The sequence below is a fragment of the Jaculus jaculus genome, chromosome 10, assembly GCF_020740685.1.
Source record: "Jaculus jaculus isolate mJacJac1 chromosome 10, mJacJac1.mat.Y.cur, whole genome shotgun sequence".
In the NCBI taxonomy this organism is placed as follows: domain Eukaryota; kingdom Metazoa; phylum Chordata; class Mammalia; order Rodentia; family Dipodidae; genus Jaculus; species Jaculus jaculus.
In genome coordinates, this window is record NC_059111.1 from 116475887 (window position 1) to 116503463 (window position 27577).

At 51.9% G+C, this 27577-nt stretch overlaps 1 protein-coding gene across 2 annotated transcripts in view; it reads left to right on the forward strand.

Moving 5' to 3' along the window:
• Positions 1-550: 550 nt before the first annotated feature.
• Positions 551-27577, forward strand: part of Wdr86 (WD repeat domain 86) — a 41298-nt gene continuing 14271 nt past the window's right edge. Inside the window, exons 1-4 of one of the 2 annotated variants that reach the window (XM_045160123.1) lie at positions 551-1054; positions 14836-14977; positions 16981-17401; positions 23569-23704. In XM_045160123.1, coding sequence (XP_045016058.1) covers positions 892-1054; positions 14836-14977; positions 16981-17401; positions 23569-23704 — 862 coding nt within the window. In that variant the 5' untranslated portion in view covers positions 551-891. The remainder of the gene's footprint in view (positions 1055-14835; positions 14978-16980; positions 17402-23568; positions 23705-27577) is intronic. The other variant, XM_004669553.2, reaches the window with a different exon arrangement.

The window sequence follows — 27577 nt, forward strand, 5'->3', positions numbered from 1 at the left end:
AGGACCTAGAGGATCCGAGTGGGGGGTCGCCCTCCCCGCCCCCCAGCGAAGTCGGCACCGGAACTGTTCTAATGGGAACCAGCCGGCCGCGCTCCGGGAGGGCTGCGGGATTCCTCCAGGCCGCGGTGGGACCTCGGGGCGCGCACCCAGCTGAGGGGTGCGGGGGGAGAAGGAGGGGTGCCCCCAGCCTGGTCGGCCCCACCCCCAGGGCAGCGCCCCGGCCCTTCCCTGGCGGGACTTCAGTAGTGTTCGCTTGTGCGCGTGATCTCCCCCGGGAGGGGCGGGCGGACAGGCGACTTACCGGCTCGTGCCCTCTATCGGGGGGCGGGGGGCCTTCGTCCCTAAGTGCCCAGCCCCTTCCGTCCACCTCGGACCGGCCCTAGGACGAGCGCCGCGCGAGGCGCAGTGGGGCAGGCCGGAGGGTCGCGCGTGAAGCTGTCCCGAGCGCGGGCGGAGGACAGGGGAGCGCTCGGAGGTCGACGCCCCTCCGGGGACCACCGGCTAGAGATCGGCTCTCCGCCGAGAAGTGGGAGGGGTTGGTTGGGGGGGTGGTCTCCGAGGAGGAGCCCGGCTGCACTGTATTGTTCCGCGCTGGGCTTCCCGGGTTCCTCCGCCCGTGCGCGCCCCGAGAGGCGTTGCGGGTCGGGCCGCCCGCGCCCCGCACCCGGACTCTCCTTCGGGTGGGAGTCTGGGGCCGTCTTCCCCGCCAACGCAGCCCTAGCCGGGGGAGAAGGAACCCCGTGCCCACCGTGCGGCGACCCTCCGCAGGAGACGGGCGCCCTTGCCCCCCCCCCCCCCCCCGTGTCTGCGGGCCCTCGGGGATCCTCCGGGCTGCTCAGAGGACTCCGGGGCGCCCCTCTCCAGCGGACGCTGCTCCCACCCTGCACCTCTATGGGGGGCAACGGATCGGCCCTGAGGGTCTGCGCTGACCACCGCGGGGGCATCAACTGGCTGAGCCTGAGCCCCGACGGGCAGCGCCTGCTGACGGGCAGCGAGGACGGCACTGCCCGGCTCTGGAGCACCGCGGACGGCCAGTGCTGCGCGATCCTGCAAGGTAGACCCGCGCGCTCACCTGCCCGGCACGCGGGACCTCAGTTTCGGCCCTCAGAACCCCTTTGGAAGTCTGTGCCCCTGCGCACGCTGAGGCGGGGTGAGGGTGCTGGGGTCCTGAGAGGCGCGCGCCGCCCAGGCATGATTGTCTTTTTTTGTTTTAAGTATATTTTATTTATTTGAGAAAATTAATTATTTGAGAAAATTATTGAGAGAAAGAGGTAGAGAGTGAGAGAGTGAGAATGGGCGCGCCAGGGCCTCCAGCCACTGCAAATGACCTCCAGATGCCTGTGCCCCCTTGTGTATCTGACTTAACGTGGGTCCTCGGGAATCGAACCGATCCTATGGCTTTGCAGGCAAGCGCCTTAACCGCTAAGCCATCTCTCCAGCCCACGACTGTTTTTTTTTTTTTTTTTTTGTTGTTGTTGTTTTAAAAACAGCTGTACCAAATCCTCAAACAAAAAACGGTACCCTAAGCAGAACTTCCGCAGTCACCCCTTGACCTGGTGACCTTCGGCTGGAGCCACTGTGGCCCTTTGGGACCTGCTGTGTGTCTTCAAACTGTGACCCACTGTCATGGTGTGTGTCTTCCACTCCTGGGTCAGTAACTCGCCCAAGGTTGCGGGGTATCCTCGAAACTTGAGCTCTCCTCTCCGCCCCCCCCCCATCTCCCAGCTAGCTGTCAATGGCCTTGCCTCAGCTGGGAGGCAGGGGTTCGAGAATTCACCCACATTTTTGGGTGTTGGGGTTGAACCCATTTTGCATATTTGAGGTCGAAATGAAACATACCATGCTTAGTAATGAACAAGCCTTTTCACATTCACACCTATGGATTTATGATCGTGTTCTCCTGCCTGGCAGCCAGCAAATCCTCCAGAGCCCCTGCCTGCTGAGCTGGGAGGCTAACCTCAGGATGAGCTGATCTGGCCAGTATGGGTTTCAACTAAAAACAGTTGAAGGTAGATAGAGTTCGGATCCCAAAGTGGGCAATGTTGGATTGCCAGTTACTTGGGAGCTGGTGTGGATAATGGCAAATTGGCCATAAGGTGAACCTCAATTCTCCCCAGATAGTGGGGGAAAAGAAAAGCTGTCTATTAGGAACCTGAATTGTAATGTGTTGCTTCTCAAATAAAATACCTTATTTGGTAGGTTGCTGGATATGCAGGTACTCAGGCCTGGTCCTCACTGATTCTCTGTGAATAGAACTTGAACTGGCTTTTGTTTATGGAGACAAGATCTCATGTAGCCCAGGCTAGTCCCATCTCACTATGTAACCAGGGATGACCTTGAATTCCTGGTCTTCCTGTCTCCACCAAGTACTACAATTACTCTCTTGAACTACCATGCCAGGCTTTTAATTGACATTTCTTTTCTCCCCCACCCCCTGTTTATTTACTTGGAAAAGAGGTAGACACAGTGAGTATGGGCATGCCAGAGTCACCTGTCACTACAGACACACTCAGACATATGCACCACTTTGTGCATCTGGCCTTACATGGGTATTGGGGAGTTGAACTCGGGCTATCAGGCTTTGCAAGCAAATGCCTTTAACCACTGGGCCACCTCTGCAGCCCTTTAGTTGACATTTATTTTTTAAAAATATATTTATTGGGCTGGAGAGATGGCTTAGTGGTTAAGGCACTTGCCTGCAAAGCCAAAGGACTGGTTTGATTCCCTAGGACTCATGTAAGCCAGATGCACAAGGTGGCACAGGCATCTGGAGTTCATTGGCAATGGTCAGAGGCCCTGGTGTGCCCATTCTCTCTCTCTCTCTCAAATAAATAAAAATAAAATGTTTAAAAAATATTTATTTGAGAGGGAGACTCAGGGAGACAGAGAGAGAGAGAATGGGCCTCTAGCCACTGCACACAAACTCCAGATGCCTGTGCCATCTTGTGCATCCAGCTTTACATGGGTTTTGGGGAATGGAACCTGGGTCCTTTGGCTTTGTCTGCAAGTGTTTTAACCACCAAGCCATCTCTCCAACTCCTTAGCTGGCATTTCTAACAGTGGCTCCAATGCACAGGCAGCTGAAGGAGGCCCCAGATCTGGGAGTCCAGTGAGATCCCCACTTGTTAGATGGGCTGCTTCCGGCTTTAGTGGGCATTGGCTTGTCCCAGGACACTCTGAGTGGGCCCACCTTTGTGCCCAGTGGTTCACTTGGGCATCCTAGCTGCTTGCAACACCATTTTGGAGGGTCACCACCACTAAAGTGAGAACTGTTCGCCACTAGTTCCTGTCAGGGTTGATTTGGCTGTTACGAGGGTTACCATTTCAAAACTCGTCAAGGATAAAGATGGCCTTTTAAAACCCTGAAGTCCTGCTTGCAGACACAGTCAATGTGGGTGTACAGTCCTCTCGCGTGTCACCTGCTCCCACCAAGGAAAGCGAGGTCTTGCCAGCCTGTTCCTTCTGGAGGATGGTTTTGTTTATGAAATATTAGTAAGATTTTTCCTCCTTTCCTCTGCTCCTGTCTTTTTCTCCTTTTTCTTTCTTTGCTGCTTTCCTTTCATTCCTTCTTTCCTTCTTTCCTCTTCCTTCCTCCCTCCTTCCCTTCCCCTCTTTCTTTTTTCTTTCATTGTTCTTTTTCTCTCTGTTTTGTTTATTTATTTATTTATTTGGTTTTTCAAGGTAGGGTCTCATTTTGGCCCAGGCTGACCTGGAATTCACTCTGTCCTCTCAGGATGGCCTCAAAGCCACAGTAATCCTCCTACCTCTGCCTCCTGAGTGTCGGGATTACAGACATGCGCCACCACGCCCAGCTTCTCTCTTTTATTTTGAGAAAAAGAGGCAGAGAGAAGAGAGAGAGATGATGGGTGCACCAAGGCCTTCAGCTGCTGCAAATAAACTCCAGCCATGTGACCCCCTTTGTGCACATGTGCAACATTGCATGCTTGTGTGGCTTACATGGGTCCTGGAGATCTGAACATGAGATCTTAGGTTTCACAGGCAAGAGCCTTAACTGATAAGTCATCTCTGTAGTCTTCTCTTTCTTTCTTTCTTCTTTTTCTTTCTTTCATTCTCCTCCTTCAGTCTTCTCTTTCATTCATGTTTAAAAAAATATATTTATTTATTTGAGAGAGGGAGAGGGGGCAGGGTATACCAGTGACTTCAGCCACTGCAAACAACCCCCAGATGCATGTGCCACCCTGTGCATCTAGCTTATGTGGGTACTGGAGAATCAAACCTGGGTCTTTTCAGGCAAGTGCCTTAACTGCTAAGCCATCTCTCCAGCCCTCATTTTTTCTAAGACAGTATTTTAGTATATACCCCAGACTGGCCTTGAACCCTCTTCACTCTTCTTGCCTTAGCCTTCCAAGTGCTGAGATTATAGGCATGTGCCACCATGCCCAATTTAGTCTAATGTCTTAATCCTTGTTTGATACCTTATATTTTATAACTGTATATCTGTATACTTCTTTATTATGTGGGTAACCCTAACAACCCCAAGTCACTTGGGACTGACAGTTATTTATTTATTTTATTTTTGAGAGAGAGAGAGAATGGGTGTGCCAGGGTCTTTCAGCCACTGTGAACTAATGTCAGATGCATGTGCCCCTTGTGGTGGATGTCCAACATTGCATGCTTGCATCACTGCTTCTGGCTATGTGGGACCTGGAGATGGAACATGCATTTTTAGGCTCCTCATGCCAGCCCCTTAACCACGAAGCCATCTCTCCAGCCCTGGCATCAGTTTATGAGCCGAATGGAAAATGCAGACTTGCTACGGGACATGTTGCAATGTCTAAGCACCACCTCACAGGATAAGGTGAGGATGTCTTCAGCAGCTCTTTGCAGACAGTGAACCATAGGGCATGCGTAAGGCTGCAGGGCTGGTCAGTGCAGTCTGCTGTGTGTGGCCGCTGCGGGGAGATCATGCCCAAACCACATGGGCTATGAGACACAGCCCTGATCCCTGTGTCCAGGTTCAGGCACCCTTCCAGCTCTGCCCAGAACGGGCTCCTTGCACAGCTCTGGGTTATGGAGCCTCTGGATTAAACCTGTTGGTTGGACAGTCCTGGTTTCTTGGGGAGAGTTGTTGGGATTGGTGACTCCACCATATGTCCTTTAATTTCTTTCCAGCAGCAGAGCTTTTCTTATATCTTGGAAACCTTAGGGGAGTCTGGGCCAGTGGCTGGGATGGGGACAAGAGTGGAGAAGGCTCCTGGTTCCCTAGGGCAGGCTGCTGTTCTCGCCCCTGTCCCCAAGAGCCACAGACTTCCATCAGAGGAGCTGGCATTCTGAGGCTTCCTGCCTCCCAGTGATCACAGCCTTTACAACTGGCATGGGTTTCAAACGCACTAAAGTGAAAAAGAAGACCTAATTGCCACTTATTTGGTAAAGAGAATGGCTTGAGCAATGATGGCCCCCCAGCCTCCCTCATTGTCACCTTATCCACTGGTTATCCATGTCCTTGGGAACATTTCCTTGGATGAGCGGGAGGAGCAAGAGCTCCTGAAATGTTCGTATGCATCCTGTGTGGTCCTCCTTGAATAAGGGTCTGGGGCTGGGTCCCAGACCACTGGGACTACCCCACGTGCCTCCTTCTGCCTCTCTCCGAGTTTTACGTGAGTGTGGGTTGCATGTGGGTGAGCTCCCTGAGGGGACACCACACCTCAGGCAGAAGCGAAGTTTCAGCTATGGAACTCCAAGGGGGTCAGGAAGAAAAGAAGTGGCACATGGACAGAGGTTGAACTAGAACACAAGGGGCCCTCTTTCTCTCGTGTTATCTCATAGCTTATACTTAGTTTTAAAGGAGTGTGGTGGAGTGCAGGAGGGCTGCCGCACACCAACATATCATATTAGCTAAAGGAAAATTTCCATAGAAGTGCAGTTTGCTTTAAGCACAGCAGATCACATGGTACATAATTCATTCTCTGTTTTTTATTTTCCACTTTTTTTTTGCCTGTATGTGTGTGGTGTGCTTGTGAGTGTGCATGTGGAGGTAAAAAGTTGACACTGGAGGCTGGCTGTCTTCTATCTCTCCTCCTCCTCTTTTTTTGAGGCAAGCCCAATAGACGGGCCTTGTGTGTGTGTGTGTGTGTGTGTGTATGAGGGAGAGAATTGGCACATCAGAGCCTCCAGCCACTGCAATTGAATGCCAGACATGTGCGCCCCCTTGTGTGCATGTGTGACATTGCATGCTTATGTCACTGTATATCTGGCTTCCATGGGATCTGGAGAGTCCAACATGAGTCCGTAGGCTTCGCAGGCAAGCTCCTTAACTGCTAAGCCATCTCTCCAGCCCTCCATCTTATTCTTTGAGACAGGATCTTTCCCCGAACCTGGAGCTCACTAATTCATTTAGACTGGTTAACCAGCTTGCCCTAGGGGGTCCCCCATCACTGTCTCCCAATGGCTAGGATTACAGATGGGCTACCACACCAACCCAACAATTGTGTGTGTGGGTGCTGGGTCCCAGCTCGTGTTATCACACTTGTGTGGCAACAACTTTGTCAGCTGAGACATCTCCTCAGCACCCTCCACTTTAAAATATTGAAAAAAATGTATGTAGCTGGGCATGGTGGCACATGCCTTTAATTTCAGCACTCAGGAGGCAAAGGTAGGAGGATCGCTGTGAATTTGAGGCCAGCCTGAGACTACATAGTGAACTCCAGGTCAGCCTGGGCTACAGCAAGACCCTACCTTGGGGAAAAAAAAAATCTATTCCACGTGTGTCTGCACACGTGCATGGGGGTGTACATGCACATCAGGGTCTCTTGTTGCTGCAAATGAATGTCAGATGCATGAGCCACTTTGCATCCAGCTTTAAGTGGTGCTGGGGAATTGAACCCAGGCTGGCAGGATTTGCAAGTAAGCACCTTTAACCACGGAACCATCTACCTAGCTCCCCTCCCCATGTTTTTTTAGACAAGGTCTCATGTAGCTCAGGCTAGCCTCAAATACACTATGTAGCCAAGGATGACCTGGAACTTCTCTTCCTCCTGCTTCCACCTGAGGGCTGAGATAACTAAAGCTATGCCCCACCATGCTCAGTTTACAAAATCCACTTGTTAGCACTGTGGAGATGATTATCTGGTGGTAGGCTCCCTGTGGGTGCCAGAGGTAGAGGAGAAAGGCAAGGCAGCAATAGGTGTGGGCTGGAGAGATGGCTTAGTGATTAAGGCACTTATCTGCAAAGCCTAAGGACTCAGGTTCGATTCTCTGGGTCCCACGAAAGCCAGGTGCACATGGTGGCGCATGCGTCTGGAGTTCATGTGAAGTGGCTAGAGGCCATGGTGCACTCATTCTCTCTCTCCCTTCCTCCCTCCCTCTCAAATAAACAAAAATAAATCAGAAAAAGATTTTTTTTTTAAAAAGAGCACTAGGTGAGGCTGTGGGGAGGGCCTGGGATATGGCAGGGCTGGGATAGCAGTGGAAGGAGTAAACCATGTCGCACGCAGCCGATGGTGGCCAGGTGCGCCAGACTCCCGAGCAGAGATACACCGGTACTGTGGCTGTTCCCAGTCCCAGGCAGGGACATGCAGATAGACCGCAAAAGCTGGTGACAGGCAGAGTTCACTTGGGCCACTTCCATGCTCGGACATCACCTACTGAGGCTGCTCAGGCCACATGTGGCGAAGGGTCACACCACCAGGGTCTCTTCCAGTAAGGTAATTCATGAGCCTCCAAGGAAGAGACTGTTCTCAAGTGTGGGCAGAACATAAGCGAGAACCAGCAACTTGGCCACTTCTCCCAAGAAATGCAGTTATGGGAATGGCTGTGGAGAGGGCTCCTTTCAGGCAGGGGATCCTGGGGGATGTGGTGGGGGACTGCCAGCCTGAGGACGCCTCTAGATTAGGCCAGGAACATTCTGACCTAAGACTCCCGTTATCTAAACCCAAGTGGAAGTGGGAGAACCAAGGGCCACCCTGGCGTGGTGGGAGGGGGGCAGAGGCAGGCACAGGCCGCTCAGCAGGTGCCCCTCAGTAACCCTTGTGTTCCCAGGGCTGGGGTGAGCACAGGCGTAAGCCTGTGGTGCCAGCCGTATCACCATGTGGATTTTGGTATCTGACCAAAATCACGGATGGTGGAAGGGGGCTTGCTTTGAACCAAGTCCAGAGCTATTGCAGCTGGAGACCCCTGTGTCCCTGAACCCTGGGCCGCTTGTCCTGCAGGCGGAGGGGGCAGCTTGGCCACAGACCTCAACAAGCTCACAAAGCCCAGGGAGGCAGGGAGGGCTGCGCTGGCTCAGCAGGAAAGCTTGGAGCCACAAGCTTGCTCTTTTGAACCTCAGAACCACATCTTATCTTCATCCTTCATCCCTTCCAAAATATTTACTCTCAGCTCTGTCTTTTTGCTGATTCTGCACCATTCCAACAGCTGAAGGCCCAAGGCCCTCGGTCTCTGGAGGTGTGATGGGCTCAGCAACTGGCAGACACAGCTCCTCCCACCCTCTGGAGTGACCCCACTGGCCCTTGGGCTCCCCTGACTGTCTTGGGGGGCACTGGTGACTGGACAAGGACGTGTGCAGCAGCTCTGCTCCTTGACCCCGTGGGTGTGTTTGCCGATGCGGGGTGAGTGCTCAGAGGTGGAGGAGGGGCTCCTCCTCATCTGAGCCCTCCGTGCTACGGGAGCCTCGCTGGCTCAGCGCCCGGCCCGGCAGAGGGCAGAGGGCTCCGAGCAAGCCTGGCTCACGCTCAGCCTTGAAGGTGTTTTACATTGAAAACTTAGGGGCTGGGCCTGAGCTCAGTTAACATTCAGTATCGCTTCTTTCCTGACCGTCTTTGTGGACATGTGTCTGCATCTGTATTGATCTTTTTGTTTGTTTGTTTTTCGAGGTAGGGTCTCGCTGTAGCCCAGGCTGACCTAGAATTCACTGGGTAGTCTAAGGGTGGTCTTGAACTCATGCTGATCCTGTATTGATTTGTTTTGTTGTTGTTTTGAGGTAGGGTCTCGCTGTAGCCCAGGCTGACCTGGAATTCACTATGTAGTCTCCGGATGATCTTGAACTCACAGTGATCCTCCTACCTCTGCCTCCTGAGTGCTGGGATTAAAGGCATGTGCCACCACACCCAGGCTCTGTGTTGATTTTTTTGTTTTATTTTTATTTATTTATTTGAGAGCGACAGACAGAGAGAAAGAGGCAGAGAGAGAGAATGGGTGCAACAGGGCTTCCAGCCACTGCAAATGAACTACAGATAAATGCGCCACCTTGGGCATCTGGCTTACATGAACCTGGGGAATTGAGCCTTGAACTGGGGTCCTTAGGCTTCACAGGCAAGCGCTTAACCACTAAGCCATCTCTCCAGCCCTCCATGTTGATTTTTAATGGGAGTCCTTTTGTCCTTATGTGTCAAGTATGTGGGGTGCATGTCATGTCTTTGGAGACCTGGCTTGGTGGCTGTAGTCGCACTGAGTTACATGTGGCTTTTTCATGGTTTAATTTACAACTTGCCTCTGCATGACCTTCTTGCTGTGTAGATGGCACATCTGTAGCCGGGCCTCTGCCAGACTTCGGTCAGGCTTCTTAGAGGGGTGTGGGAGGCAATGTAGGGTCTCAGCCCATTATGGGCCTGGCGCACCTTGGCTGCCCTCTCTGGGGTACCCTTGCCCTTTGGGGACCCTGAAGTAGCTCCTCCTCCGTTTCTGTGCTCGGTCTCCCGGAGCCAGTTAGAAGTAGAGCAGGTCTACTCTGGGGAAGGTTTGCTGACAACCTTAAAAGATTTTATAAACTCTTTGGGGCTGGCAAGAATGTGGGCTGTTTTTCCCTCAACTTTTTTTTTTTACCGATGTGTATTTTGAGGGAAACACTACTGCTATTTCTTCAAGTTGTTTACTTAATTCCCACATTGTTTCCCGAGTAGCCTGGTGTATGCGCACCAGGAAGAATGGAAAAATTTTTCTTTTTTAATTCTGTTTCTTAGAACCCAGGAAGTTGAGGTCTTCCAAGAACAACTAAGTTTAACCCAGACCTTAAAAACAAGAAAAAGAAGAAAAAAAAAAAGTCAATCAGCTTTACACTGCCCAGGGTTTCTAAGCCTGTCTTCCTGCCACCAGCCACGCCAAAGAAATTCTCTAGTAGATTGAAGACCAGGTATGTTGGCACGTGTCTGTACTCGTTGTAATAGGAGGTGGGGCAAGAAGGATCAGGAGTTCTGGGCCATCCTTGGCTACATAGCAGTCACAGGCTAGCATGACTTCCTGTTAATAATAATAGTAATAAATAACAACAACAAAAAGGAGAAGAAAAAGGTCCAAGAAGAGGAGGAAGAGAAAATGAAGAAGAAAGAGTTGAAGAAAACTATATTCCAGGCTGGAGAGATGGCTTCACGGTTAAGGCATTTGCCTGCAAAGCCAAAAAACCCAGGTTCAATTCTCCATGTCCCACGTAAGCCAAATGCACGTGGTGGCACATGCATCTGGAGTTCATTTGCAGTGGCTAGAGACCCTGGTGTGCCCATTCTCACACACACTCTCTCTTCCTCTGTCTCTAATAAATAAATAAATAAAAATAAAATCTTTAAAAAAATAATAAAAGGTGTGGGTTATCGTGCCCAACTTCTTAAAAAAAAAAGCTCTGTATTCCAGGTCCTCAGCAGCCCTGACACGGTGGCAGTAGTTCTACTGAATGGCAGCTCTGACTACTGCTGACGCTTGGCTCTTAGTGCTTTCGTTGCTCTTTGTTTTCCTTGGTTTGTTTGTTTGTTTGAGACAAGATCTTGCTATGTAGCCCAAACTGGCCTCAGTTTGTCCTCAGTTTGTCAGAGTCCTCCTGCCTCTGCCTACCAAGGGCTGGGACTCCAGGAAGGACCCACCACGCCTGGAGTGAGTGGTTTTCGTGATTAAATGTAAAATAAGGGCAAAAAGTCTTTAAAAATGATCCCTAGGTGTAATGAATATACCCCTCCCTCAACATGTTGGTTACTAGCTGTAATAAACATAGCCCCTGAAATGGGTCCGTTATTAGGTGTAATATACCCCCCAAATGTGTCAGTTATTAGGTGTAATAAATACACTCCCCCAAATGTGTTGGTTACTAGCTATAAAAAATATACCCCCTGGGCTGGAGAGATGGCTTACTGTTGTTTGCAGTGGCTGGAGGTCCTGGTGCGCCCATTCTCTCCCTCCCTCCCTCTTTCTCTCTCTCTCTGCCTGTTGCTCTCAAAAAAATGAATAAAAATAAATACCCTCCAAGTATGTGGGTGTTTGAATTCATCAGTTCCCTCATCTGTGAAATGGTCCTAAGCTTCCTTTGATTCTGCTGGTGGTGTTGCTCCTGAGCTCCCTCTCAGAGGTGCTGTTCAAAGCTCTTTATGAAGGCTGGAGGGATGGTTTAGCGGTTAAGGCATTGCCTGCAAAGCCAAAGGACCCAGGTTCGATACCCCAGGACCCATGTAAGCCAGATGCACAAGGGGATGCACTCGTCTGTTCATTTGCAGTGGCTGGAGGCCCTGACGAGCCCATTCTCTCCCTCTCTCTTCCCTTTCCTTAAGATCAGGCCTTCTACACCCAGCCACCAGGGCATTCGCATCACTTTAGCAGCCAGCCAGTGATCAGTCAGGTGTCCTGTCTGTCTGGGGCCAGGGACCGGACCGTCACTGTGTCCCAGTGCCTGAGCTGCTTCTGCCATGTATCCACACTCTTGGAGGTCCCTTGACTCCCCAGCCTCCCCCCACCCCCACCCACCAAACTCCCGTGGAGAGCTTCGTGATGTGTGAAGTCTCCTGACAGGACAGCAGGCTGCACTGGCCACTCTTTCCCTCTGGTTGGGGGCTCTATGGCCAGAGAGGTTTTCATCCTGAGATCAGAAACGTGATTCAGTGTCTCTGGGCCACAAGTCCTCTGAAATCTGTAGGGATGGTCCATTGCTTGCATGTCATATGTGTTTTGGGTAAGAAGTGCCTGTGTGGGTTTTTTTTTTTAATATTTTATTTTTATTTATTAGAGAGAGAGAGAGAGAGAGAGAGAGAATGGACATGCCAGGGCCTCCAGCCACTGCACACAATTCCAGACACATGTGCTACCTTGTGCATCTGACTTACATGGCTCCTGGACAAGCCAACCTGTGTCCTTTGGCTTTCACCTTAACCATTAAGTCTTCTCTCCAGCCCATAGTCTTTTTTTGTTTGTTTGTTTTGGTTTTTCGAGTTAGGGTCTCACTGCAGCCCAGGCTGACCTGGAATTCACTCTGTATTCTCAGGGTGGCCTCAAACTCATGGTGATCCTCCTACCTCTGCCTTCGAGTGCTGGGATTAAAGGCGTGTGCCACCCTGCTCTGCTCAGTTTTTTTAAAAGATATTTATTTATTTATTTATTTATTTGAGAAACAGAAAGAGGCACAGAGAGAAAAAGAGGGAGAGAAAGGGAGCACCAGGGCCTCCAGCCATTGCAAACAAACTCCAGACGCATGTGCCCCCTTGTGCATCTGGCTTACGTGGGTCCTGGAGAATCAAACCTGGATCCTTTGGCTTTGCAGGCAAACCCCTTAACTGCTAAGCCATAACTCTAGCCTTTTTTTTTTTTTAAGACAAGGTAAGGCTGACATTGAACTGAAAAATCTCCACCTCAGTCTCTCCAGTGCTAGGACTACAGGCAGGTGCCACCATGACCAGTGAATTTAGGGTTCTTTGGGGGAGATGAAGATATTTTAATATTATCTGTGGTGGGGCTGGGAATGTGGTTAAATCTAAGGGAGTGCTGGCCAGGCACACGTGAAGCCCTAGGTTCTAGGAGTAGTGCCCCATGAGCTGGTGTAGTGGCAGACCCCTGGAACGCAGCACATAGGTCCCTGCTTCCATTTCCACATGACCTTCCATTGGCTGTGTCTGCTGTCCCTCATAAGGACGAGGTGGCATGTGGCACCCACCCAGATAATCCAAGGCCACCTTCCCAAATCCACAGTCCCTAACTCGCTCACATCCCCAAGACCCTTCTGAGTGAGGAAGCGGAGTGGGGAAGGGCCATGCGCAGGGCCTGCCAGGGCTGTGCTGACCTTCTTACCTTCCACGTTTTCTGTCCAAATGGAGGAAGAAGGTTGCTGAGGAAGTAGCTCAGCCGGTAAAATGTTTACCTCGCATCCGCACAACCTTGGGCTCAATCCCCCCACCACAAAAATGGCACGGTGGCACACGCCTGTCATCACAGGAGGATACAAAGTCATCCTCAGTGCATAGCAAGTTTGAGGCCAGGGTGGGGAACATGAGACTCTGTCTCAAAAAAAAGGTGGGGAGCTGGAGAGATGGCTCAGTGGTTAAGGTGCTTGCTTGCAAACACTAACAACTGTGTTCAATTCCTCAGTACCCACATAAAGCCAAACGCACAAAGGGGCACATGCGTTTGGAGTTTGTTTGCAGTGGTAGAGGTGCTGGTGTGCCCATTTTCTCTGTCTGTCTCTCTGCTTGCAAATAAAATGGAAAAAAAATATTTTTAAAAATGGGCTGGAGTGATTGTTTGACAGTTAAGAACTTGCCTGTGAAGCCTGAGGACCCAGGTTCTATTCCCCAGGACCCATGCAAGCCAGTTGTACAAGGTGACACATGTGTCTGGAGTTTGCAGTGGTTGGAGGCCCTGGAACACCCATTTTTGTTTTCTAAAGCATCCTATCACATTGGGAGTGGTAGCTCACACCTTTATTATTTTTATTTATTTATGTATTTGAGAGAGGGAGGGAGAGAGAAAGAAAGAGGCAGAATTGGCATGCTAGGGCCTCCAGCCACTGCAAGAGAACTCCAGATGCATGTGCCACCTTGTGCATCTGGCTTACATGGGTCCTTGGGAGTCAAACCTGGGTCCTTTGGCTTTGCAGGCAAGTGCCTTAATCACTAAGCCATCTCTCCAGCCTGGCAAACCCATTTTCTCTTGTTCTCTCTTTCTCTATCTGCCTCTCTCACAAATAATAATTTTTTAAAAAGGTACATGGTACCTGAGAAACAACTCTTGAAGTTCTCCTCTAGTCTCCACATGCACACACATACACACCTGTGCGCACACATCTACATACATCCAAAATGTACACATACATGCACAAAAATAGCTAGCACGTGGCATGTACTACTGACTACCGTTAATCAGTTTGCTGGCCACCCAGGAGCTGGGGATTGTCACTGTGCCCATTGCAGGTGAGGGGACCGGTTGGGGGAGGGTCGTTGAGGTAATCAAGGTAGCAGCCAGCATAGTGCCCGCCATCTATTGTACCTTCTGAACACAAATGGCTGAAAAGCTTCAAGACTGAAAGGAGCTAATGGCGGGGGTGAGGGGAATGCAGCAGAGGGATTCCTGAGCACTTCGCAAATCCCGAGTTCCCAGATCAAAATCAGTAGTTTAAAAGGGCTAGTCCCAGTTTGGGGAAGTAGTACCTGAGTTCAAATCCCCAGTTAGAATCATATAAATCCAGAATCTCACGCAGCAAAAAGGGGGAGGGGATGGAGAGTTCCCCCACTGAGTGGAGCAGTGAACAATGAGGGACCCTGCCTCAGAAACAAGGAAGAAGGCAAGGACCAACACCCCAAACTTGTCCTCCAGCCATACACACACCACAGCATGCATGTCCCCCTCACACACCAAACAAAAAATGGGAGGGGGTAGTCCAACCTGGACATTGTAGGTTGCACACCATAATCCCAGCACTCTGGAGGATAAGACAGAAAAATTATGAGTTCAAGGCCAACCTGGGCTATGTTGTGAGACTCCCCCCATTTCCCCTAATCTCAAAACAGTGAGAGGGCTAGTCTCTAGAAGGCTTGCTTCACACACCCCTGCCCCCGCTGTCCCCTTGCAGACGTTTTTCCCCAGCAGGAACACGAGAGCTGGCACCCTGGTCTGCTCACATTTTCCTTGTTGCAGGGCATGAGAGCTACGTGACCTTCTGCCAGCTGGAGAACGCAGCCGCCTTCACGTGCAGCGCGGACAGCACCATCCGCAGGTGGGACGTGCTGACCGGTCAGTGCCTGCAGGTGTACCGAGGTCACACGTCCATTGTGAACAGGTCAGCCTAGCCTGGGGACCTGGGCCAAGGAGGCTGACTTTGCGCAGCATAGCTCCTGGTAGCAGGGCTTTGGACAGAGGAGGGACAGAAATGAGACATCACCAGTATATTGAATTGGGCCTGCACCACCCTAGGGAGCCATGCACCTTGACCTGCTGGTTGTAGGGAGCAGTGTTAGAGCTCCGGCACCTACTGCCAGGACAGATTCTAGAGGGAAATGGCTTAATTGGTACCTGATGGCAGAGCGAGGGCCCAGAGGAGGAAAATGATTGTTCTGAAGATGACATTGGAATTTATTTTTAAATATAAGTTAATTTATTATTATTATTATTATTATTTTATTATTATTATTATTATTATTATTATTTTGGGTTTTTTGAGGTAGGGTCTCACTCTGGTCTAGGCTGACCTGGAATTCACTATGTAGTCTCAGGGCAGCCTCAAACTCGTGGCAGTCCTCCTACCTCTGCCTCTCCAGTACTGGGATTAAAGGTGTGTGCCAGCATACCCAGCTATTTTTTAATTTGAGAGAGAGAGAGAAGAGAAAGAAATTGGAAGGCCAGGGCCTCAGCCACTGCAATCGAACTCCAGACACGTTCGCCACCTAGTGGGCATGTGTGACCTTGCGCTTGCCTTACCCTTGTGTGTCTGGCTTACATGGGATCGGGAGAGAGAGCAAACATGGGTCCTTAGGCTTTGCAAGCAAGTGCCTTAACTGCCAAACCATCTCTCCAGCCCTGGAAATATTTTTTTAATTTAGTTAGTTAATTTATTTATTTGAGAGAGAGGGAGGGAGGGAAAGAATGGGCACTACAGGGCCTCTAGTCACTGCAAATGAACTCCAGGTGCATGTGCCACCATGTGCATCTGGCTTACAAGGGTACTGGGGAATCAAACCTGGGTTCTCAGACTACTCAGGCAAGCACTCCAGCCACTAAGCCATCTCTCCAGCTCTGGAAATACTTTTTAAATTTATTGTTAGATATGGACATAATTTGCATGTAAACATCACATGTTGGTGCCATCCTTTCCCTCCTCCCTGCCCCTTTGCTTGGAAAGATTTTAAACTGCCTTTGCATGTGGCTATTGAAAGATTCCTAGTCTTCCCTTCTTGCTCTGGGCTGAATTTTTCCCACTTTATTGAATTTGAATTGGAGCTCAGCAGTGGAAATTTGTTTGCTAATCAGATCAACTTGACACTGTTTTCATAATAAACGATGTCCCAGGCTCCCAGGAGCATGTCCAGCACAAGGTCCCTCTAAGCCCCGTGGGCAGAAAGGTCTTGCCTTAGAGCAGCTGAGGGCAGAGATGGGCAGCCACAGAAAAGGATGTGCTGTGGCCAGAGGGGCACTGGCTGCCACATGGGCTTCAAACATGTCAGGAAATCAGCAGGTGGGCCATTCCTGCCAACTCTAGCATACAGTGCCACATTTGGCCAGTCAGCCAACAGATCAGGACAGGGGACATCCCAGAGGAGAGAGACCCGATTTCACTGAGGAATAGGTCAGTCTAGACACGCCCAGTAAGGCATCCAGCCAACTCTGGCCTCCAGCTGCCTGCGAGAGGTGGTGAAGAAGAATCTAGAAAGGTAATTCTCTCTGTTCAGTATGGACTCAACGGCAATCCTACCTCTGCTTCCTGAGTGACTTCCCTAATTTCACACAGAAACCCTATGTCCTCTGTTTCCTTACGTCCCCTTTTTTGTCCTGCTCTTGTGACTCTGTGTGTGTCTGCCAGGGGTGGGGTGTTGTGAAGGTCCAGGTGCCTGAGCCACGGGCCAGGCCAGCAGGTGTCTTGAAGGGAAAGGAAGCACCAGCTCAGAGACATGGTCAGGGGAGAGTCAGGTGACTTCCAGGAGATGGGATGCTGGGAGGTAGGCATGCATGGTGGGTGACAGAGTGCTAGAGGTGTGCCAGCTATAATTCCAAGGCTAGCCTAGGGGAACATGGTGGTTCTTGCAATCCTGAGTGTTCTGACCTCTGCCCCTCCGTTCTTGTCCCCAGGATTCTGGTTGCCAACGACCTACTCTTCAGCAGCTCCTATGACCGGACAGCTCGTGTTTGGGCCGTGGACAAAGGACAGGTGTCCCAGGAGCTCCGGGGCCACCGCAACTGTGTGCTCACTCTGGCTTACTTGACCCCTGAGGACCTGCCCAGCGCTCCATGCTTGGAGGAGGCTGTGGCCGGTGGGCTTCTAGTGACGGGCAGCACGGATGGCACGGCCAAGGTTTGGCAGGTGGCCAATGGCCGCTGCCACCAGACGCTGCGCGGCCACACAGGTGCAGTGCTGTGCTTGGTGCTAGATGTGCCCAGCCACACGGCCTTCACGGGCAGCACGGACGCCACCATCCGTGCCTGGGACATCCTGAGTGGGGAGCAGCTGCAGGTCTTCCGGGAGCACCAGGGTTCCATCATCTGTCTGGAGGTGAGAGCTGCCTGCTGAGCGGCACGTCCCGCGATGGAAGGGCAGGACAGGAAGAAGAGGAAGGAACAGAGAGGCGGGCAGGGAGGGCGTTCACAGCCTCCAGCCCTTGGACTGTCATACTCACTTATGACATCCATCCCTTCCCTTGCTGGTAGATGGCTCCAGGTCAAACACGTGCTGGTAGGCCTACCTCCCAGCCCTGTTACTTTGCGAATAAATTCTCCAAGCTGCGCTTTGTTGGAGGGGCACACTTGGATCCCAGCAATGCAGGCCTTGCTAGGAAAGTGAGTGCTAGGTTGGAGGAAGAGAAGGAAATTGTAAAAATGTATCCAGATAGTTTGGCTTAGCCAAGGGCAGGTAGGGCCACAGAAGTGACCAGGCAGGAAAGGGGACTTTAGCAGCACCTGTTTGAGCCAGGGGTGGTGACACTCCCTTGTAATCCTAGCACTCCAGTTGTGAGTCAGGGATTTAAGGACACCCAGGGCTACCCAGTGAGATCCTGTCTCAAAAGCAAACACAGTTGAGGAGGAGGCTCGAGGGATGAAGTGCTTGGCCCAGAACCCTGACTACCGAGCTCAGATCCCCAGGACCTGCGGAAAGCCAGACAGCCATGGTGCATGTGCATCTGTAACCCCAGGGTGCTCAAGGCAAGAAGGAAAGTGGAGACAGAGAATGCCCTGGAAGTTTGCGGGCCAACCAGCATGGCAAATATATCAGTGGAGAGCAAGAGACCTGCCTCATGCGAGGCAGAGAGCAAAGGCTGGCAGGCGGCTTGTCCTTTAACCTGCACACAAAGGAAGGCATGTGCACACCTGCACTCACACATGAGCACTCTCACATGAACACACACAGGAAGGCATGTGCACACCTGACTCACACATGAGCACTCACACATGAACACACACAGGAAGGCATGTGCACACCTGCACTCACACATGAACACTCACACGTGAACACACACAGGAAGCCATGTGCACGCCTGCACTCACACATGAGCACTCACACGTGAACACACACAGGAAAGCATGTGGACACTTGCACTCACACGTGAACACACAGGAAGGCAGGTGCATGCCTGCACTCGAACATGAGCACTCACACGTGAACACACACAGGAAGGCATGTGCACACTTGCACTCACACGTGAACACACAGGAAGGCATGTGCACGCCTGCACTCACACATGAGCACTCTCACGTGAACACACACATGAAGGCACGTGCACACCTGCACTCGCACATGAGCACTCACACATGAACACACACATGAAGGCACGTGCACACCTGCACTCGCACATGAGCACTCACACATGAACACACACAGGAAGGCACGTGCACACCTGCACTCACACATGAGCACTCACACGTGAACACACACAGGAAGGCATGTGCACGCCTGCAATCACACATGAGCACTCTCACGTGAACACACACAGGAAGGCACGTGCACGCCTGCACTCACACATGAGCACTCACACGTGAACACACACAGGAAGGCATCTGCACGCCTGCACTCACACATGAGCACTCTCACATGAACACACACAGGAAGGCACGTGCACAACTGCACTCACACATGAGCACTCTCACGTGAACAGGCACAGGAAGGCACGTGCACGCCTGCACTCGCACATGAGCACTCACACGTGAACACGCACAGGAAGGCACGTGCACGCCTGCACTCACACATGAGCACTCTCACGTGAACACACACAGGAAGGCACATGCACAACTGCACTCACACATGAGCACTCTCAAATGAACACGCACAGGAAGGCACGTGCACACCTGCACTCGCACATGAGCACTCACACGTGAACACACACAGGAAGGCACGTGCACAACTGCACTCACACATGAGCACTCTCACGTGAACAGGCACAGGAAGGCATGTGCACGCCTACACTCACACATGAGCACTCTCACGTGAACACACACAGGAAGGCACGTGCACACCTGCACTCGCACATGAGCACTCACACGTGAACACGCACAGGAGGGCACGTGCACGCCTGCACTCACACATGAGCACTCACACGTGAACACACACAGGAAGGCATGTGCACGCCTGCACTCACACATGAGCACTCACACGTGAACACACACAGGAAGGCACGTGCACAACTGCACTCACACATGAGCACTCTCACGTGAACAGGCACAGGAAGGCATGTGCACGCCTACACTCACACATGAGCACTCTCACGTGAACATACACAGGAAGGCACGTGCACACCTGCACTCGCACATGAGCACTCACACGTGAACACGCACAGGAGGGCACGTGCACGCCTGCACTCACACATGAGCACTCTCACGTGAACACGCACAGGAAGGCACATGCACAACTGCACTCACACATGAGCACTCTCAAATGAACACGCACAGGAAGGCACGTGCACACCTGCACTCGCACATGAGCACTCACACATGAACACACACAGGAAGGCATGTGCACGCCTGCACTCACACATGAGCACTCATACGTGAACACACACAGGAAGGCATGTGCACGCCTGACTCACACATGAGCACTCTCACGTGAACACACACAGTAAGGCATGTGCACGCCTGCACTCACACATGAGCACTCATACGTGAACACACACAGGAAGGCATGTGCACGCCTGACTCACACATGAGCACTCACATGTGAACACACACAGGAAGGCACGTGCACGCCTGCACTCACACATGCGCAGTCTCACGTGAACACACACAGGAAGGCATGTGCACAACTGCACTCACACATGAGCACTCTCAAATGAACACGCACAGGAAGGCACGTGCACACCTGCACTCGCACATGAGCACTCACACATGAACACACACAGGAAGGCATGTGCACGCCTGCACTCATACATGAGCACTCACACGTGAACACACACAGGAAGGCATGTGCACGCCTGACTCACACATGAGCACTCACACGTGAACACACACAGGAAGGCATGTGCACGCCTGCACTCACACATGAGCACTCACACGTGAACACACACAGGAAGGCATGTGCACGCCTGCACTCACACATGAGCACTCACACGTGAACACACACAGGAAGGCATGTGCACGCCTGCACTCACACATGAGCACTCACACGTGAACACACACAGGAAGGCACGTGCACGCCGGACTCACACATGAGCACTCACACGTGAACACACACAGGAAGGCATGTGCATGCCTGACTCACACATGAGCACTCACATGTGAACACACACAGGAAGGCATGTGCACGCCTGCACTCACACATGAGCACTCACACGTGAACACACACAGGAAGGCATGTGCACGCCTGCACTCACACATGAGCACTCACACGTGAACACACACAGGAAGGCACGTGCACGTCTGCACTCACACATGAGCACTCACACGTGAACACACACAGTAAGGCACGTGCACACCTGAACTCACCCATGAGCACTTACATGTGAACACACACAGGAAGGCATGTGCACGTCTGCACTCACACATGAGCACTCACATGTGAACACACACAGGAAGGCACGTGCACGCCTGCACTCACACATGCGCACTCTCACGTGAACACACACAGGAAGGCATGTGCACAACTGCACTCACACATGAGCACTCTCAAATGAACACGCACAGGAAGGCACGTGCACACCTGCACTCGCACATGAGCACTCACACATGAACACACACAGGAAGGCATGTGCACGCCTGCACTCATACATGAGCACTCACACGTGAACACACACAGGAAGGCATGTGCACGCCTGACTCACACATGAGCACTCACACGTGAACACACACAGGAAGGCATGTGCACGCCTGCACTCACACATGAGCACTCACACGTGAACACACACAGGAAGGCATGTGCACGCCTGCACTCACACATGAGCACTCACACGTGAACACACACAGGAAGGCATGTGCACGCCTGCACTCACACATGAGCACTCACACGTGAACACACACAGGAAGGCATGTGCACGCCTGACTCACACATGAGCACTCACACGTGAACACACACAGGAAGGCATGTGCACGCCTGCACTCACACATGAGCACTCACACATGAACACACACAGGAAGGCATGTGCACGCCTGCACTCATACATGAGCACTCACACGTGAACACACACAGGAAGGCATGTGCACGCCTGACTCACACATGAGCACTCACACGTGAACACACACAGGAAGGCATGTGCACGCCTGCACTCACACATGAGCACTCACACGTGAACACACACAGGAAGGCATGTGCACGCCTGCACTCACACATGAGCACTCACACGTGAACACACACAGGAAGGCATGTGCACGCCTGACTCACACATGAGCACTCACACGTGAACACACACAGGAAGGCATGTGCACGCCTGACTCACACATGAGCACTCACACGTGAACACACACAGGAAGGCATGTGCACGCCTGCACTCACACATGAGCACTCACACGTGAACACACACAGGAAGGCATGTGCACGCCTGCACTCACACATGAGCACTCACACGTGAACACACACAGGAAGGCACGTGCACGTCTGCACTCACACATGAGCACTCACACGTGAACACACACAGTAAGGCACGTGCACACCTGAACTCACCCATGAGCACTCACACATGAACACACACAGGAAGGCATGTGCACGCCTGCACTCACACATGAGCACTCACATGTGAACACACACAGGAAGGCATGTGCACGCCTGCACTCACACATGAGCACTCACACGTGAACACACACAGGAAGGCACGTGCACACCTGCACTCGCACATGAGCATTCACACATGAACACACACAGGAAGGCATGTGCACACCTGCACTCACACATGAGCACTCTCATGTGAACACACACAGGAAGGCATGTGCACGCCTGCACTCACACATGAGCACTCACACGTGAACACACACAGGAAGGCATGTGCACACCTGCACTCACACATGAGCACTCACACGTGAACACACACAGGAAGGCACGTGCACAACTGCACTCACACATGAGCACTCACATGTGAACACACACAGGAAGGCATGTGCACGCCTGCACTCACACATGAGCACTCACACATGATCACACAGGAAGGCACGTGCACGTCTGCACTCACACATGAGCACTCACACGTGAACACGCACAGGAAGGCACGTGCACGCCTGCACTCGCACATGAGCACTCTCACGTGAACACACACAGTAAGGCATGTGCACGCCTGCACTCGCACATGAGCACTCACATGTGAACACACACAGAGACTGAAAAAAAAATTCCAAGGCCATTGTATACAGGTTTGCCTGGCCTGGGCTCTTCTGTGATGATAAGAATGTTGGTTTCTGGGCTGGAGAGATGGCTTAGCAGTTAAGCGCTTGCCTTTGAAGCCTAAGGACTCCAGTTCAAGGCTCAATTCCCCAGGACCCATGTTAGCCAGATGCACAAGGTGGTGCATGCGTCTGGAGTTCATTTTTAGTGGCTGGAGGCCCAGGTGCACCCCTTCTCTCTCTGTCTGCCTCTTTCTCTGTCTGTTGCTCTGAAATAAATAAAAATATTTTTTTTTAAAAAAAGGACGTTGGGCAGTTTCCCTCAGCTTTAGAGAAAGGAAGGCCAGGGAAAACTTTGCCTTAGCTGACAGAAGCCCTCTGGGTCCCTCAGGGGACAAGGGCTATAAAAGTGGCCTGATACTCTCACATGGGGTCCACAGTGTCCCCTGGCCTAGAGTACTGGGTGGGGGTCAGGTCTGTGGGTGAGAAGGGTGTATAGTATTGGGCTCCCATTTATGTCTGGGCATCGAGCTTGTCAAATACGCATCTATGGCTTACAACCCAAGGTTGAACAGCTCCCAGGCTGTCAGGGCCTCTGACTTTGCTAAAGGCTCGGCTCCTGGTCTGGCCATAGTGGCATCAGCTGGGACCGGAGGCTAGGGCAGGGGCCGGTGCTGTCTGGGGTCCCCGGGGCAGTCTGTGATCTATGGGACTCTGGGCTCTGTGTGGTCAGACAGCGGGGCTGCGGGGCTGTGTCTTCAAGGTATGAGAGGCCTCTGGGGCCTGTGGAGCTCTGTCCTCTAGCTGGAGTCTGTGGGAGAAAGAGCTGGCAGCTCTGTCCGCTGCTGAAGGGGGTGGCGGCTAGGCCTGTGGAATGGGGCCTTTTGGGCTGACCCCACACCCCCATTGAGACCCCTGCTCCTCCCACAGCTCGCGGACCAGCTGCTGTTCTCTGGCAGCGCCGACAGGACCGTCAAGTGCTGGCTGGCGGGCAGCGGGGAGCACGTGCGCACGTTTCCCGCCCACAGGCACAGCGTGAGCGCCCTCAGATGCCACGCGGGCACCTGTAAGTGACCGTCCTTGCTTTGCCTGTGGCGCCGCAGCCTTCCCACCTCACTGCCCTCTTCCTACTCCACTTGTCGCTCTGTCTGTGTGCCCTCACCTCACCGAGCTTGGCGGCTTTTCGATGTTGTTGGCACCCAGAGGAGGCCTGGGTCCCTCTCCATCTGCCTGCTGCTCCAGCTTTCGAGCAAGAAAGCCCCGGTGGGGTCTGCGGGGTCTTAGGTTTGACCTTAGCTTGACCTCGCTTGTCCTTAGGTTTCACTACAGATGAAGGGAAGACCTGGGTAGCAATGGCTGAAATGCAGTGGGCTTTTTGTCTTGTTTGTTCTGCCTCTCAGGTTGGAGCGGATGCCCACAGAGCCCCTGGAGCTTAGCTCCTTCTCTGCCCTTCCACCTCCTTAGCACATCTCCTGTCCTTAGTAGCTTGTCATGGCTCACGATAGCTGGAGGTCTGGAGAGATGGCTTAGCAGTTCAGGCACTTGCCTGCGAAGCCTAAGGACCCAAGTTCGATTCCCCAGTACCCAAGTAAACCCGATGCACAAGGTGGCACATGCTTCTCGAGTTAGTTGCAGTGGCTAGAGGCCCTAGTGCATCTATTCTTCCCCTGCCACTCTCACTCTCAAATAAGTAAATAAATAAGTAAGTAAAGAAAATCTTTCTAAACAAGATGGCTCCTGGAAGCTGGGCTTGGTGGCGCACAGCTCTAATCCCAGCACTTGGGAGGCAGAGGTAGGAAAATCACTGTTAGTTCAAGGACACCCTGAGACTACATAATGAATTCCACATTAGGTCAGTCTGAGTTAGAGTGAGACCCTACCTCAAAATAAATAAATGAATAAATGAAAGATAGCTGCTGGAGCACCAGCCATCATGTCATGTTGTAGGCAAATGAGAGGACAAAGGGATGCATCTACCTAAGCAGGACCCTTGGGGTCTCCTGGAAGCCACACTGAGAGACCATGCCCCCTGACCACTCTGCTTATAGCAGAGGCCAAATCAGGCTTCTAGCTGGAACGTTACTATGGAGATGAATCTAGTTATTGTAAAAACAACAGTTTAGCGGGCAGGCAGGAGGAAGTCGTGTGCCCCACAGGTCCCAAGTTACCTCACACCCAGACTTCCCTGGCTCTGTCCACCAGGCTCAACACGTGTTGATATCTTAGACATAACCAGAAAGCAGCCACTGCGGGGAGGCTGCTGCGCCCTCACCACACTTGCCAGGAGAGGCTCCCAGTGTCCACTTCCATCCCTGACCTTCCCTACTTCTCCCCCGCTTCTTTAAAACTTTGTCCCAAGCCAGGTGTGGTGACACACGCCTTTAATCCCAGCACTCGGGAGGCAAAGGTAGGAGGATCGCCGTGAGTTTGTGGCCACCCTGAGAATACAGAGTGAATTCCAGCTCAGCCTGGGCTAGAGTGAAACCCTGCCTCGACAAACCAAACCAAAACAACAACAACAAAAATACTGTCCCTTCTGCCTGTGGTTTCACGAGCCTCTGACAGCAGCAGAAGCCAGCGTCCCGTAGAGTTGGACCCACTACGAGTGTCTTCCTGGGTGAGAGAAGATAGGAAGGAAGGTCTACGTGGAAAATGAACTTGACCTCATGTGAGGGTGCTGGTTGAAGTTCGAATGGATTTCTGAAAACAGCTCAGTGTGCTCTTGGGATTTTTGGCATCTTACATGAAAAAATTCATTTCTTCATCTTCTCGTCTCCTAACCTTGCTGTGATGCGGCTCTGCTCCCAGCAAAGGCTTCTCTGATGGAGGGCACAGACTACCCCACTCTCAGGTGCCGCCCGTACCCTCTCAGTTCCTCCCTTTGGTGGCAGCTGGCACAACCCTGTGGGTCCCTTGTCTGCCTGTGTGGTGAAGCTTGGCTCTTGGTCTTTGCCAACAAGGTCATAGCACAGACTTTATTCCTGAACCTCGCCCCCTCCCAGGATCCCCGACAGCCACATGTTCTGGGCTTTCTCGCTGAGTTTAAGGGAGGCAGGGAAGGGCTGAGGAGACCCAGCAAAGACCCTCCCTCTCCAGGGACACACAAACCCTGGGTAACAAAAGGCCAGGAACATGCTAGTGAGGGTAGGAAATGGGAAGGAATAGCCAGAGACTAGAGACCAGAAAGCCACCCCAGGAGGTGCTGGTTGTGGGCAGGCTGAGGCACAGTGTGTCAGGTGCTGGGGAGCCTCCTTCCTGGAGGGTCACTGCTCTAGCTAGCTCCCTCGGGGCTGCTTGGAATTGACGCTTGGAGTGCTCCCTTCCCCGTGGCGGGAGTTGAGGAGTTCACCTCCCATTGGGCCTACAGCTTCTGTAATAGTTCCCTGGCTCTCTAACCGGCCCTGTGTAGCTTCATTCTTTCTTTCTTTTTATTGACAACTTCCATGATTATAAACAATATCCCATGGTAATTCCCTCCCTCCCCCCCACTTTCCCCTTTGAAACTCCACTCTCTATCATATCCCCTCCCCCTCTCAATCAGTCTCTTTTATTTTGATATCATAATCTTTTCTTCCTATTATGATGGCCTTTTGTAGGTATTGTCAGGCACTGTGAGGTCATGGATATCCAGGCCATTTTGTGTCTGGAGGAGCACTTTGTAAGGAGTCCTACCCTTCCTTTGGTTCTTACATTCTTTCCACCACCTCTTCCACAATGGACCCTGAGCCTTGGAAGGTGTGATAGAGATATTTCAGTGCTGAGCACTCCTCTATCACTTCTTCTCAGCACCATGGTGCCTTCTGAGTCATCCCAAGGCCACTGCCATCTGAAAAGAGAAGGTTCTATAACCAAAAGTGAGACTAGCATTAATATATGGGTATGAACATTAAGAGAAGTGCTAGCCGGGCGTGGTGGCGCACGCCTTTAATCCCAGCACTCGGGAGGCAGAGGTAGGAGGATCACCATGAGTTCGAGGCCATCCTGAGACTACATAGTGAGTGGTCAGCCTGGGCTAGAGTAAGACTCTACCTCGAAAAATAAAAAAATAAAAGAGAGAGAGAGAAAAGTGCTTACTGGGCGGTTTGGTGAGCATAGTATATACATTTAGCCAGACACTAGCAGATGTTACACCCCTAGGGCTCACGACTACCCCTGTTGCAGGTTTTCAGTATCAGGGATGTATTCCCTCCCATGGAATGGGCCTCCAGTCAAATTAGAGAGCAGTTGGTTCCCCCACAACAGATATGCCACTATTGCACCCGTTGGCTCATTTGGACTGATTGGCCAAATATAAGGCTTGCAGTGTCCACTGTTGAGTATCTTCACTGGTGATTTCTCTCTCTCCCATTGAACTACATGCAGCATAGCTTTTTCCAGCTTTCTGTCATCTGGTCTACATGCAGGAGGTTTTCAGCTCAGCTCCAGCAGGATTTCTCAGTGATCTTGCAGCCCAAGTATGTGGAGTCTTCGGCAATAGGGTCTTTATTTTTACGCATGCTTCTTGCAATGCCCACCACATGAACTGCTGGCCTCCAGTCCTTGAGTTAGGATAGTTTCAGGGTAGCTTAAGATGGTCAGTACACCCGTGAGCTCCTTTACTTGGCCTGCTCAGGGTGGCCTCTCAGCAGCCTCCTCAGAACTGGGTAGAAGTGGACTCCAAGAGGCTGGGGAGATGGCTCAATGGGTACAGTGTTTGCAGTGGCACGTCTGTAACCCCAGTGCTACGGAGGTGGAGATAGGAGAATCCCTGGGGCTTGTTGGCTAGCTTGTCTAGTCAAGTTGGTGAGCCTTAGTGAGAGACCCTGTCTCAAAAACTAAAGTGTAGGGGCTATGAAAATAACCCCATGATTAAAGGTGCTTTCTTACAAAGCTTACTGGCCCAGGTTCAACTCCTGAGCCATCCACATATGCCAAATGCAAAAGTGGCCCAAGAACCTGG